The 14,723-nt window shown below is 43.1% G+C and overlaps 1 protein-coding gene across 7 annotated transcripts in view; it reads right to left on the reverse strand.

Annotated features, from left to right (window-relative positions):
• The window catches only part of LOC127005653 (CAD protein-like), a 167,150-nt gene that overhangs the window by 89,775 nt on the left and 62,652 nt on the right, over nt 1–14,723 (reverse strand). For all 7 annotated transcript variants that reach the window (XM_050874733.1, XM_050874735.1, XM_050874737.1 and 4 more), the window contains exons 15-26: nt 13,598–13,801; nt 12,994–13,212; nt 12,211–12,348; nt 11,811–11,933; nt 9,716–9,878; nt 8,665–8,972; nt 8,022–8,221; nt 6,681–6,888; nt 5,366–5,584; nt 4,363–4,561; nt 3,469–3,620; nt 557–661 (exon numbers count right to left, since the gene is read on the reverse strand). In XM_050874733.1, the coding sequence (XP_050730690.1) occupies nt 557–661; nt 3,469–3,620; nt 4,363–4,561; nt 5,366–5,584; nt 6,681–6,888; nt 8,022–8,221; nt 8,665–8,972; nt 9,716–9,878; nt 11,811–11,933; nt 12,211–12,348; nt 12,994–13,212; nt 13,598–13,801 (2,238 nt within the window). The remainder of the gene's footprint in view (nt 1–556; nt 662–3,468; nt 3,621–4,362; nt 4,562–5,365; nt 5,585–6,680; nt 6,889–8,021; nt 8,222–8,664; nt 8,973–9,715; nt 9,879–11,810; nt 11,934–12,210; nt 12,349–12,993; nt 13,213–13,597; nt 13,802–14,723) is intronic.

A 14,723-nucleotide genomic window follows, 5' to 3' on the forward strand; every position in this document is an offset into this window, starting at 1 on the left:
AGAATGAGTGATCCAAAGAGAGGGTCAGTTTCAGGAGAGGTGTTGTGATGCTCCCCTCAAACGATATGTACCAGCTATGAACTGAACACACCAACACAGAATGAGTGATCCAAAGAGAGGGTCAGTTTCAGGAGAGGTGTTGTGATGCTCCCCTCAAACGATATGTACCAGCTATGAACTGAACACACCCACACAGAATGAGTGATCCAAAGAGAGGGTTAGTTTCAGGAGAGGTGTCGTGATGCTTCCCTCTTGAGAGAAATAAACTGGGTATGAACTGAGAACACCAACCACTCACTACGCCAAGAAAGGGAGTCACTACAGCATTAACTCCTTGACTGCGGATTTCCTACAAGAAGACATCACCAAGCTACAGGAATGGAGCAAAAAGTGGCTGCTACAATTCAGTGAAGGAAAATGTAAAGTCCTGCACCTTGGAAAACACTTCATTATCCACCACAGAGGCAGAGAAAGACCTGGGAGTATATGTTTCCAGGCTACAAGTGAAGGCGAAATCCGTGCCAATCGCAGCGGAGGGGTTAAGAGAAGCACTGACCTGTATGCCGTGTGTGGAGTAGAAGTCAGCCGTGCCGAGCGATGCATAGAGCTTGTAACCCATCTGTGCCAATGTCCTCACGGCTGGCAGCAACTCATTCTTGTGCTGAAATACACACAAAAATTGAGAAAAGGAAGATGCTTGAGACATAAAAAATATAGATTCCCACAAAGAAACATTGAGGTTCGGAACAGACTAAGTGAGGATGTAGCATCGGCGAAGAGTGTGCATAACTTTAAGGAAAAGCTGGACAAATACAGATATGGAGATGGGACCACATGAGAGTAAGCCCAGGCCCTATAAAACTACAACTAGGTAAATACACACACATTACTGCTCGGGCAGACAATTTATTTATTTATTTTTATTTATCTATTTTTTTACAGTATGGGAAGCAGCTCAAGGGCAAAAAAAAAAAAGAAAACTAGTGAAAAAAAAGCTCGTAAATCATTGCTCCTATAAAAAAGAGTTAAGAGGAGTGGCAGAAAGAGAGGTCAATTTCAGGAGGAGAATGAGATGTCCCGATACTCAAACTAACTAACCTCCTTTGTGAATGATTATTGCCAGGAAGACCGTGTTACCCTATACTGTGTCTTTACCATCTGTCGGGTTACAAGTGTTATGAAAAATTTAATGTGATTTGACTGTGTTGGGTTGGGTTGGGTTGGGTTGGGTCGGGTTATGTTAGGTTGGGGTAAGGAAGGGAAGGGAATGGAAGGGAAGGGAAGGGAAAGGAAAGGAAAGGAAAGGAAAGGGAAGGGAAGGGAAGGAAAGGAATGGAAAGGAAAAGAATGGGAAGGGAAGGGGAGGGAAGGGAAGGGAAGGGAATGGAAGGGAAGGGAAGGAAAGGGAAGGGAAGGGATGGGAAGGGAAGGGAAGGAATGGGAAGGGAAAGGAAAGGAAAGGGAAAAGAAGGGATTATTAGGTTTGTTAAGATAAGCATGAGTATCTTGTTACCTAGCATGGTGGAAAAGACACAGTACTGGTTAACATTAAAATACAGTACAGGTTAAAATTAAAACAAAGGAAAGGTGAGAAAGAAAAGGAAAATAAAGACAAAGAAACAGGAAGGAAAAAGAGCAAGACAGAAGAAGGAAAAGAGATGAAAAGTAGGAAAGGGGAAATGTGAGGAAAGAAAGAAAAGAAAAATGAGGAAAAGGAAGAAAGAAAATATACCAAAAATGCAGGAAGAAAAATAAATAAATAAAGAAAGAAAAAGAAAAGAAAGGCAAGAAAGAAAATATATAAAAATTGCAGGAAGGAAGAAGAAATAAAGAGAAGAAGAATGAGAAGAAAAGAAGAACAGCAAGAAAGAGAGGAATGCAGATGAAGAAAAGGAGGAAAAGTGGGAGGAAAAAGAGAAAACAAAAACATAAAAACAGGTCAAGAAAATGTAATAAAATAAATAAATAAAGAGAAGAAGAATGAGAAGAAAAGAAGAAAGACAAAGAAGAAAGGAATAGACAAGAAAGAGAGGAGGAAAGGCAGGAATAAACAGAGAAAAACAAAACAAAGAGGTCAAGAAAATATAATAAAAAGAAGAAATAAAGAAAAAGAAGAAAGACAAAGAAGAAAGGAATAGACAAGAAAGAGAGGAGGAAAGGCAGGAATAAGCAGAGAAAAACAAAAAAAACAGGTCAAGAAAATATAATAAAAAGAAGAAATGAAGAAAAAGAAGAAAAGAAGACAAAGAAGAAAGGAACAGACAAGAGAGAGAGGAGGAAAGGCAGGAATAAGCAGAGAAAAAAAAAAAAAAAAAAAAAAAAAACCGGTCAAGAAAATATAATAAAAAGAAGAAATGAAGAAAAAGAAGAAAAGAAGACAAAGAAGAAAGGAACAGACAAGAGAGAGAGAGGAGGAAAGGCAGGAATAAGCAGAGAAAAACAAAACAAACAGGTCAAGAAAATATAATAAAAAGAAGAAATAAAGAAAAAGAAGAAAAGAAGAAAGACAAAGAAGAAAGGAATAGACAAGAGAGAGAGGAGGAAAAGCAGGAATAAGCAGAGAAAACAAAAAAACAAAGAGGTCAAGAAAATATAATAAAAAGAAGAAATAAAGAAAAAGAAGAAAAGAAGAAAGACAAAGAAGAAAGGAATAGACAAGAGAGAGGAGGAAAAGCAGGAATAATCAGAGAAAACAAAAAAACAAAGAGGTCAAGAAAATATAATAAAAAGAAGAAATAAAGAAAAAGAAGAAAAGAAGAAAGACAAAGAAGAAAGGAATAGACAAGAGAGAGAGGAGGAAAAGCAGGAATAAGCAGAGAAAACAAAAAAACAAAGAGGTCAAGAAAATATAATAAAAAGAAGAAATAAAGGAAAAGAAGAAAAGAAGAAAGACAAAGAAGAAAGGAATAGACAAGAGAGAGAGGAGGAAAGGCAGGAATAAGCAGATAAAAAAAAACAAAGAGGTCAAGAAAATATAATAAAAAGAAGAAATAAAGAAAAAGAAGAAAAGAAGAAAGACAAAGAAGAAAGGAACAGACAAGAGAGAGAGAGGAGGAAAGGCAGGAATAAGCAGAAAGAACAAAACAAAAAAACAGGTCAAGAAAATATAATAAAAAGAAGAAATAAAGGAAAAGAAGAAAAGAAGAAAGACAAAGAAGAAAGGAATAGACAAGAAAGAGAGGAGGAAAGGCAGGAATAAGCAGAGAAAAACAAAACAGAGGTCAAGAAAATATAATAAAAAGAAGAAATAAAGGAAAAGAAGAAAGGCAAGAAGGAAAGGAATACAGAATAAAAAGGGAAGGAGAAAAGATGAGAATAAGCAGAAAAAAACATAAAAACAGGTCAAGAAAATATAATAAAAATGGAGAAAGGCAGAGAAAGAAGAAATAAGAAAAATAAAAAAAGGGGAGGAGGAAAGGTGGGAAAAATGAAAAGTAAAAGAAAACATTAACAGGTCAATCTCACTACCTTATAGCTCCCGATGGACAGCAGGATGGAGCGCTGGGGGATGACGAAACCAGTTGAGATCATGGACTTAAGGTATGCCTCATAACGGTTCTCCCCAAAGCACGCCACCTCCCCCGTCGACGCCATCTCCACGCCGAGCATCACGTCTGCCCCTGGGGTGTGGGGGAAGAGGATGAGGGTGAGGGTGATGATAGTGAGGGAAAAAGATGGACATAATGGTAGCGAATGTGATGTTATGGAGTCGGCGTTCGTGTTGGTAAAAATATTTCAGACTGCAATTTCTATATGAGACCAATTCTTGTGCAAGGTTTGATTGGGTGATTTGATTGGGTTGGGTTGGGTTAGGTTAGGTTAGGTTACGTTAGGTTAGGGTAGGTTAGGGTAGGGAAGGGAAGGGAAGGGAAGGGAAGGGAAGGGAAGGGAAGGGAAGGATAGGATAGGTTAAGTTAGGTTGGGGTAGGGTAGGGAAGAGAAAGGAAGGGAAGGGAAGGGAAGGGAAGGGAAGGAAAAGTAAGGGTAGGTTAGATTAAGTTAAGGTAGGTTAGGGTAGGTTAGGTTACACTGTTAGGCCGGTGTTGCCAGGGTTATGTTGGGTTAGGTTACGTTAGGTTGGGGTGGGGTAGGGTAGGTTAGGAAAGGAAAGGAAAGGAAAGGAAAGGAAAAGGAAAGGAAAGGAAAGGAAAGGAAAGGAAAGGAAAGGAAAGGAAAGGAAAGGAAAGGAAAGGAAAAGGAAAGGAAAGGAAAGGAAAGGAAAGGAAAGGAAAAGGAAAGGAAAGGAAAGGAAATTAAAGGAAAAGGAAGGGAAGGGTTGGTCAGGTGGGCAACACATCCTCCCTCACCGTCAAGAAACATCAGTCCTATCTAACATACACAAACACAAGAATACACACTCACCTGCCAGTCTGGAGAAGCTGAACTGAGGCACCTTGACCCCAACCCGCCCACAGCCGCGCAGCACGTTCGTGGGCAGCACCTCCTCCCCCACTGTGACCCGCGTGGCACAGGCAACGAAATCAAAGTCCAGCGTCTTGCTCACGAAGGGGAAGGACCGCGACACCCTCAGGTTGGTCTCGATTACCTTGAGGTGGTTGTCCTGTGGGGGAGGGTGGGAAGGTAAATGAGTTAGGTTAAGTTACATGGGTTAGGTTAGGTTAGGTTAAGGTTGACTGGTTAGGTTAGATTACATTAGGTTTGGTTTGGTTTGGTTTGGGTTGAGCTGGATTAGGTTAGGATAGGTTTGGGTTGGGTTAGGTTAGGTTAGGTTTGATTGGATTGGGTTGGGTTGGGTTGGGTTAGGTCAGGTTGGGGTAGGGTAGGATAGAGTAAGGTGGGAAAGGGAGGGAAGGAAAGGGAAGGGAAGGGAAAGGAAAGGAAAGGAAAGGAAAGGGAAGGAAAGGGAAGGATAGGGTAGGGTAGGGTAGGGTAGGGTAGGGTAGGGTAGGTTAGGGATGGGTTGTGGATGATAGGAGACTTAAGATAGAGTGAACAGATTAGAGTAAGGTAGGTCAGAGGTAGGTTTGTGATAGGGTAACAAAAAGAGGAATGAAAGAAATACCAAAAACAGAAAACAACTGGGAAGAGAGAAAATAAACGAAAACAACAAAAATGGCAAAATACAAGGAAATAAGCAGGGTGGTGATACAGGGACACTTAAAGATGGCATAAAATAACTATATGAAAACAACAAAAATGGCAAAATACGAGGGAATAAATAGGTTGGTGATACAAGGACACTTAAAGATGGCATAAAATTAAAACAAACCATTAACTATAAATCATTTCATCTTCACTCTGAACCGAGATAAAATGACGGCAACATCTTCATCGACCAGTCCAACCGAATAATGAAAAATAAGGGCATTAAATGAAGAAGACAAACCAGGTAAATCCCACTAACCTTGGCAATCAGCTGCATGTTAAAGGGCCCATTGACTTCTAAGGCCCGGGCGATGGCGGCAACGATGGAGGTGATCTTGGCGAGGGTCTCCGAGTTGAGGTCCTGGGGCGGGGTGACGAGGGTGGCGTCTCCCGAGTGCACACCAGCGTTCTCTACATGCTCGCTCACAGCCATGCACACCAGCGCCCCGTCCGCTGCCACTGCGTCCACGTCAATCTCCTGCAGAACGGAGGAAGATGAGTTGGTTGACTGATGGATGGAATGATGAATTGTATGGCTGGCTTAACTGTAACATCCAGGATAAGTTGAAAGGGGTGAGAAGAAGTTGACCGGCTGGCTGATTGACTGCCTGGCCTATCTATGACGTCTGGTAAAAGCTGAAAGAGGTGGCGACTGACTGACTGACTGAATGGCCTATCTTTGGAATGATGAATTGAATGACTGGCTTAACTGTAACATCTGATATATGCTGAAAGGGATGGGATAGAAGCTGACTGACTGACTGGGTGACTGACTGACATCTTTTAAAAGCTGAAAGAGGTGAAATGATGGATGATTGACTGACTGACTGACTGAATGGCCTATCTTTAAAATATGGTAAGAGTTGAAGAATTGGAAAGATGACTGACTGGCTGACTGAATGACTGAATGGCCTATCTTTAAAATATGGTAAGAGTTGAAAGGATTGGGAAGATGACTGACTGACTGACTGACTGACTGACTGACTGACTGAATGGCCTGTCTTTAAAATATGGTAAGAGTTGAAAGGATTGGAAAGATGACTGACTGAATGGCCTATCTTTAAAATATGGTAAGAGTTGAAAGGATTGGAAAGATGACTGACTGACTGACTGACTGAATGGCCTCTCTTGAATACCTCGTAAAAGTTGAAGGGGATGGGAAGAAGCTGACTGGTTGACTGACTGACTAAAGGGCAACTGACTGACTGGCTGACAGACTGACTGATGTACCTTACCTTCAACATGTGTTAGAGGAAAGGGATAATGTGACTTGACAGACTGACTGGAGGGAAACTGATGGAGTGACTGATTAACTGATGGAATGACTTACTAACTGATGGACTGACTGATTAACTGATAGCCTGACTTACTAACTGATGGACTGACTGATTATCTGATAGCCTGACTTACTACCTGATGGAGTGACTAATCAACCTTCAATATATGACAGAGGAAAGGAATAAATAGGGAGACTGACCGACTAATCTATCTCATGTCAAAAAAAGAAAATAAATAAATAAATAAATAAATAAATAATATACATACACACACCTAAGTCCGCTAAACACACTAACCTTTGCCTCGAGAATGAACTTGGAGATGACAACCGGGTGCTCCTTGGACACAGCGGCAGCCTGGTTTAGGTACGTCTCCAGGTCCTGGTGGGAGTGTGCGACGTTCATGGCGGCCCCCGAGAGCACGTAGGAGGGGCGCACCAGGCAGGGGAAGCCCACCTCCTCGCAGAAGGCCTGGGCGGACTTGAGGTTGGTGAGCTCCTTCCACCTGTAGATGTGTGGAAGTGTGAGGGATTGGTTGTGTGATGGGAAGGTCTGAGGAGTTGCCTGAGGTATTGTAGGATGTGTTTCAAGAATTGTTGGATATGTTTAATGAAGAGATTTTCTACTCTGTTTTTCTATTACTCTCTCGGTCCCACATGTCGTCTGCGTGCATCGAAACACACGAGAAATTAATCACAACAAGGAGAGGGTATTTCCCGGCTGCCTGGGATTGAACCCATGACCAGCGAGACGGGAGAGCCACTCCTTACCGAGTCGGCCAAAGAGATAACCCATTTGCTGAACGGGTTATGGGAGGCTCGCTCATCAGGCCGTTGCCGCACTACATATGTTCATCAGTGCATCATCAATAAGCAACCATAAAAGGGGAAAAAATAAATGTGATTTACTATGTGGGGAGACCTGAGGAGTTTTTGTAGAGCTGTTAGATATGTCCACCACTGAACTTATCTAATAATGACAGAAAAAAACTGGGTAATAACAGAGGAATAGAGGAAAAATTGGGTAATATCAGAGGAACAGAAGAAAAAACTGGATAATAACAGGAATACAGGAAAAATTGGGTAATATCAGAGGAACAGAAGAAAAAACTGGATAATAACAGAGGAATAGAGGAAAAATTGGGTAATATCAGAGGAACAGAAGAAAAAACTGGATAAGTGAGTGAAGGTATATAGACAAACTACCGTCAGAACAACTTTTTTCAACTGTTCCCAGTGTTGGTTCAGTACTGTCAAAGGCGATATTCCAAAGCCTGAATTACCTAAGGACACATAGGGTCGCATTATAAGACATTTCGCCGCCCACGAACACATATTTGACAAGGCTTTCGAAGGAGTTGTGGGCATTTCCAGGACTAGTTTTATGACCCTGGTGGTAGCTTGACCCTTCTTCTGTACCGTGAAGCTGAAGAAACACTCATTAGAACCTGACTGCCCCCCTCCTTGGCCTTTAGAAACAGATGATGTGAGAAGCGAAAGTATCTTATAACACTGACCTACGTTACCAGGCTACCAGTGAAGGTGAAATCCGTGCCAATCGCAGCGGACAGGTTAACTAAGGACACAAAAACTACCTCAGTCCAGAGACATACAAGGTGATGCAAAGTCTGATTCTTACTGTGGCTGGGAGATGCCGATCCTGTCCAGCATGCGCGAGAACTTGAATCTGTTCTCGGCGCCGTCGATGGACTCGGGTGAGGTGCCGAGGATGTGGGCCTTCTGGTGGTGCAGGTCCAGTGCGATGTTGTTGGGCAGCTGTCCCCCCATGCTGAGGATGATGCCGAGGGGGTTCTCCAGGTTGTAGATGTCCATTACGACCTGACGGAGATTTTTTATTTTTATTTTTATTTTTACAACAAAGGAGACAGTTCAAGGGCACAAAAAAAGTAAACAATAATAAAAAAAAGCCTGCTACTCGCTGCTCACAAGAAGATGGAAGGAATGATGAACTTTTCTGACGTTCCTTTCCTTTACTTTTCTTTCTTACTTTCTTCTTCAAATGAGAGATAGAGAAAGAGCAAGAGAAAAAGAAAGACAGGGTTTGACTTGAGGAAAACTACACAAAGAAATAATAAATACCTGCTCTCTCTCTCTCTCTCTCTCTCTCTCTCTCTCTCTCTCTCTCTCTCTCTCATATCTGACTCCTTTCTCCCCCCCCACACATACATCTGACTTCCCTCTCCCATCCATCCCACAATAACACATTCTAATCCCCCTCCCTCCCTCGACCCCCTCCTATACAAACCACCACCACTCCGCACCTCAAAGGAGATCTCGTCGAAGTAGAGTCGGTCGCACATGTCGTAGTCGGTGGAGACGGTCTCTGGGTTGTAGTTGACCATGATAGTGCGGTGACCCATCTTGCGCAGCGTTCGAATGCACTGCACCGCGCACCAATCGAACTCCACCGACGACCCGATGCGGTACACACCCGACCCCAGGACCATGGTGGCGCCGGCGGGGAAGGTCAGGTCGTGGGAGGAGGCGCAGTAGGTCAGGTAGAGGTAGTTGGTCGCGGCGGGCCACTCTGCCGATACCGTGTCCACCTGCTTCACGAACGGCAAGATTCCTGTGGGGGCGGAAGGGACATGGATTAATGGGATGTGTGATTTAAGAGGCGACCTTGTTTTCTTTCCCTACTTCTTTTCTTTGCCTTCTTTCCTTCTCCTTCTAGAAAATCTTCCTTCTCTCCTCTTCCCTCTTTCTTAACTATTTCTTAATTTCAATATTTTTTCTTCCCTCAAATTTCCTTAACATTTCTTCCTCTCTTTTCCTTTCCATGCTCCTTTTCCTTGCCTTCTTTTCTTCTCCTTTCCCTAAAAAATCTTCCTTCTCTCCTCTTCCCTCTTTCTTAACTATTTCTTAATTTCGATATTTTCTCTTCCCTCAAAATTCCTTAACATTTCTTCATCTCTTTTTCTTCCCCTACTCCTTTTCTTTGCCTCCTTTCCTTCTTCTTCCCCTAAAAATTCTTCCTTTCTCTCCTCTTCCTTCTTTCTTAATTATTTCTTCATTTCGATATTTTCTCTTCCCTCAAATTCACTTAACATTTCCTCTCCTCTTTTTCTCTTATTTCCTCTTTTTCTTCTGCTTTCCTTTCCCCAGACACCTTTTTCTTCTATGTCCTCCTCCTCCTCTTTTTCTTTGCCTTCTTTCCTTCTCCTAAAAATTCTTCTTTCTCTCCTCTTTTTCTTCTGCTTTCCTATTCCCAGACACCATTTTCTTCTTTGCCCTCCTCCTCCTCCTCATCATCATCAACCCCCACTCATAACCGACAACCAACCATAACCAAAACACGACAAGCAGCCTCACCATGTTTCTCCCTCAAGGCCCGCACAGCCAGCTCCGTCCCCTGAGCCGCCCCTCCGATCTGTTTGTCCGAGAAGCCGAGTTGTTTGGCCGCTCTCAGCACGTCCTCAGGCAGCTCCTCCTCCTCCGCCAAGCTCTCCAGACGCTCATACATGTTGGTGATGTTCTGTGGGGAGAGTGGGAAGAGTGTGTGAGGGTTCTTAAGCATGTATTGTAAGACACTCTCAGTTCTCACATCAGCTGTTTCTAAAGGTCAAAGAGGAGGTCAGTCTGGTTCTAATGAGTGCTTCTTTAGGTTCACGGTACAGAAGAAGGGTCAAACTACCACCAGGGTCATAAAACTACTCCTGGAAATGCCCACAACTCCTACGAAAGCCTTGTCAAATATGTGTTCTTGGGCGATGAAATGTTTTTAGGTCAAAGAAGGGGTCAGTCGGGTTCTAAGGAGTGCTTCTTTAGGTTCACGGTACAGAAGAAGGGTCAAACTACCACCAGGGTCATAAAACTACTGGAAATGCCCACAACTCCTACGAAAGCCTTGTCAAATATGTGTTCTTGGGCGACGGAATGTTTTATAATACGACCCTCAGTGACGTCAAAAGACAGGAAAAGGATTTGATGATTATTGGGGTATTTGGTCTTGGCGCCATAACTGCAGGGTCATGTGGTACCCAGGGGAAAGGAGAAGGAGAGGAGGATAATAAGAGGAGGAATAGTAAGGGAATTAGGAGAGAAAGATAAGGAAAAAAGACAGACAACCACAGACATAACCCAGAGGCAGACAGGAAAACAGACACAGACAAAACAGACAAAGCTTTTTACAGACATAACAGAGATAGACAGAACAGAGAGAAAGAAAAAAAGACACAACCACAGACATAACCCAGAGACAGACAGGAAAACAGACACAGACAAAACAGACAAAGCTTTTTACAGACATAACAGAGATAGACAGAACAGAGAGAAAGAAAAAAAAGACACAACCACAGACACAACCCAGAGACAGACAGGAAAACAGACACAACAAAGAGAGAACAGACAACTTTTTACAGACATAACAGAGATAGACAGAACAGAGAGGAAGAAAAAAAGACACAACCAAAGACACAACCCAGAGACAGACAGGAAAACAGACACAGACAAAACAGACAAAGCTTTTTACAGACATAACAGAGATAGACAGAACAGAGAGAAAGAAAAAAAAGACACAACCAGAGACATAACACAGAGACAGACAGAAAAAGACACAGACAAAACAGACAAAGCTTTTTACAGACATAACAGAGATAGAAAAAAAGAGACACAACCAGAGACACAACCCAGAGACAGACAGGAAAACAGACACAACAAAGACAGAACAGACAGAACTTTTTACAGACATAACAGAGATAGACAGAACAGAGAGGAAGAAAAAAAGACAGACAACCACAGACATAACCCAGAGACAGACAGGAAAACAGACACAACAAAGACAGAACAGACAGAACTTTTTACAGACATAACAGAGATAGACAGAACAGAAAGAAAAAAAAGAGACAACCAGACACAACCCAGAGACAGACAGGAAAACAGACACAACAAAGACAGAACAGACAGAACTTTTTACAGACATAACAGAGATAGACAGAACAGAGAGAAAGAAAAAAAGACACAACCAGAGACATAACCCAGAGACAGACAGGAAAACAGACACAACAAAGACAGAACAGACAGAACTTTTTACAGACAGAACAGCAAGAAAGAAAAAAAGACACACAACCAAAGACACAACCCACAGACAGACAGAAAAACAGACACAACAAAGACAGAACAGACAGAACTTTTTACAGACATAACAGATAGACAGAACAGAGAGGAAGAAAAAAAAAGACACCAGAAAAAAAAAAAAAAAAAAAAAAAGAGATAAACACAGACAGAACAGACACAGAACTTTTTACAGACATTACAGAGAACACAGAGAAAGAAAAAAGACAGGCAGCCAGACATAACCCAGAGACAGACAGGAACACAGACACAGACAAAACAAAGAGACATAACATCAGACACAGCACTTTCCACCATCAACAGAGGTCAAGAGAGGTCAAGCTTCATGTCTCACCTTCATCTTGTAGAGGAACCACTTGTCTATCCTGGTGAGGTTGTAGAGCTTGTCCACGTCCCAGCCCTTCCTTAAGGCCGCCGCCAGCACCAGGATGCGCTTGTCCGTGGGTTGCTGAAGCTCCTGAAGACGGAAGGGAAAAAGGTTGTGGGCGTGGAGAAATGGAGTGGATTAATAAGTGATGTGAGTATATTGTCTTGAGGTCTTTCTGAGTATAATGCTTAACCCCTTGACTGCATGTGGGAGCAGCAATTAGCGGGCTTTTTATTTTACGCCTTTTCTGTTGCCCTTGTGCTAATCACTACTTCTATAAAAAAAGGGTTCAATTTATTTATTTATTATTTTTATTTTTTTACAACAACTAGACAAAACAGATAAAACGTCTCCACTCGCTCCGTACCTGCTCGTCCGGCTCGCTCACGTAGGGGTCAAGGCCCGCCAGCGCCTCGTCCACCATCCTCAGGGCCTTCTGCAGTGCCTCCTCAAAGCTGCGCCCAATGCCCATCACCTCGCCCACACTCTTCATGGAGCTGCCGATCTGTGGGGGCAGCGACGCACTTTATAAGCAAACACAAACGTACGGTAAATATTTAATCTTCTCTCCCTCTTCCTCCTTTCTTGTTTTCCTTACCTTCCTTTCTCTCTCTCTCTTCCTCCTTTCTTCCTCTTTCCTAATTTCTTGTTTTCCTAACCTTCCCTTCTCTCTCTCTCTTCCTCCTCTTTCTTTCTCTTTCCTAATTTCTTGTTTTCATTGCTTTCCCTTCTCTCTCTCTTCCTCCTTTCTTCCTCTTTCCTAATTTCTTGTTTTCATTGCTTTCCCTTCTCTCTCTCTCTCTTCCTCCTTTCTTCCTCTTTCCTAATTTCTTGTTTTCATTACTTTCCCTTCCTTGTCCTTTCCCTAATGTTTCTTCTTTTTCCTTATTCCCTTTTCTTTGCCTACTTTCCTTCTCCTTCCCCTAATATTCCTTCTCTCTTCTTGTCCTCTTCCTCCTCCTCAAGTCCTCACCTCAAGTCCCTCCTTATCCATTCGACCCTCTGCCTCTTCCTTTTCATTTTCTTACACAGCAACCCTTTCAACCCTCCCTCCCTACCTCTTAAACGCTAATGTCCCTTCCTTATCTCCCTCCATCCCTTTGGCAGTCCACCTCCCTCCCTTCACCTCCTTCCTGTCCGTTCCGCTCACCTTGGTTGACACGCGGTTGAACTTCGACAGGTCCCAGCGTGGCACCTTCACCACGCAGTAGTCGAGGGATGGCTCAAAGCAGGCGGTGGTTGAGGCGGTGACAGAGTTGGTGAGGTCAGGGAGTGCCCGACCCAACGCCAGCTTGGCCGCAACATAGGCCAGCGGGTACCCAGTGGCCTTGGACGCTAGGGCTGATGACCTCGACAGCCTGGCGTTGACCTGGAGAATGGTGTTGGGGGTGTTACGTTAATATATTCTTTTAGTTTAGTGTTCAGTATCAGTGTGGTAGAAAGATTGTAAGAGAATTTTGAGGGACAGGTGGGTGAAATATATGAAGGAGTTTGATATATTTTGATAGAGTCTGTTTGAATGTAAAGTCCTGAACCTTGGGAGGGGATATCCAGCATATCAATACCACATGGGAAACACTCCACTATCCACCACAGAGGCAGAGAAAGACCTGGGAGTATACGTATGTTACCAGGCTACCGGTGAAGGCAAAATTTGTTCCAATCACAGCAGACGGGTTAATACAAAATTTTCCAGTGTTACAACTTACAAAATAAGCATAATAAAGTGTTTGAAGTGTTTCCCTCGTCCTCACCTCAATGATATAATATTCCTCTGAGCTCGGGTTGAGGGCGTACTGAATGTTGCACTCGCCCACCACGCCCAGCCGCCGCACCACGGAGAGGGCAGTGGAGCGCAGGACCTGGTACTCCCTGTTGCTGAGGGTCTGGGAGGGCGCCACCACCAGGCTCTCCCCGGTGTGAATGCCCAGAGGGTCGATGTTCTCCATGTTGCAGACCTGGAAGGGTGAGACAAGGCTTGGTTAGGATAGGTAGACTTGGGGAGGTCATACTAGGCATTTAGTGACCATAATGACCAAACCAATTCTCTTCTTGCTTAACATCCTTATTTTCCCTTATGGAGTTGGATGACCAAACCAATTTAGGCAGTATTGTTTTTAGCAATATCTGGTGGATGAGTTTGTAGTTGACCTGAGAGGGTGAGGCAAGGCTTGGTTAGGATAGGTAGGCTTGGGCAGGTCAAAACTGATATATGGACAGTTACAATAAATGTCAATCCAGGAACCGTAGTCAGGGCTAACAGAGAAGAAAGCGAGGGAGATGAAATTTGAACCTATGCTGAGTCTTGCTGGAGTATACTTACATTAAACAGAGGGATGGAGAACACTGGGATATATGATCAAGTTAGCTAAGATTAGGTGAATACATGGCAGGATGTGACGAAGTGGAGGTGGACCAAGTGGAGGTGAAATTGGAACCTATGCTGAATCTTGCTGGTGGAGCATACTTCTAATAAACAGAGGGACGGGGAACACTGGGATATATGATGAAGTTAGCTAAAATTAGGTGAATACATGACGCGATGTGACGAACAGTAGTAAGTTATATGAAGTTATGATAAGTTATATGAAAAAATGTTACTAGGTCTAAATTCATTAACCCGGTAGCAGCGACGGGCCAAATTTGTGGCTTTACCGTGTAGCAGCAACGAGCCAAATTTGTGCCATGATTTAAACCCCCCAAAATAGATGATACATAATCTGATCACAAATGCTTTGATATATATTATAAAATGGTTTGTGTGAGGGGTGATTTTTTCTCATTTTTCTCGCTTAGGGGGACCATTAAGAAACATGATCCCTGGTGCTACCGGGTTAAGAGGCAGAGCTCACGCTAGACTGACTCGCTCACACGCACACA

The sequence above is a fragment of the Eriocheir sinensis genome, chromosome 30 (assembly GCF_024679095.1).
Source record: "Eriocheir sinensis breed Jianghai 21 chromosome 30, ASM2467909v1, whole genome shotgun sequence".
In the NCBI taxonomy this organism is placed as follows: Eukaryota; Metazoa; Arthropoda; class Malacostraca; order Decapoda; family Varunidae; genus Eriocheir; species Eriocheir sinensis.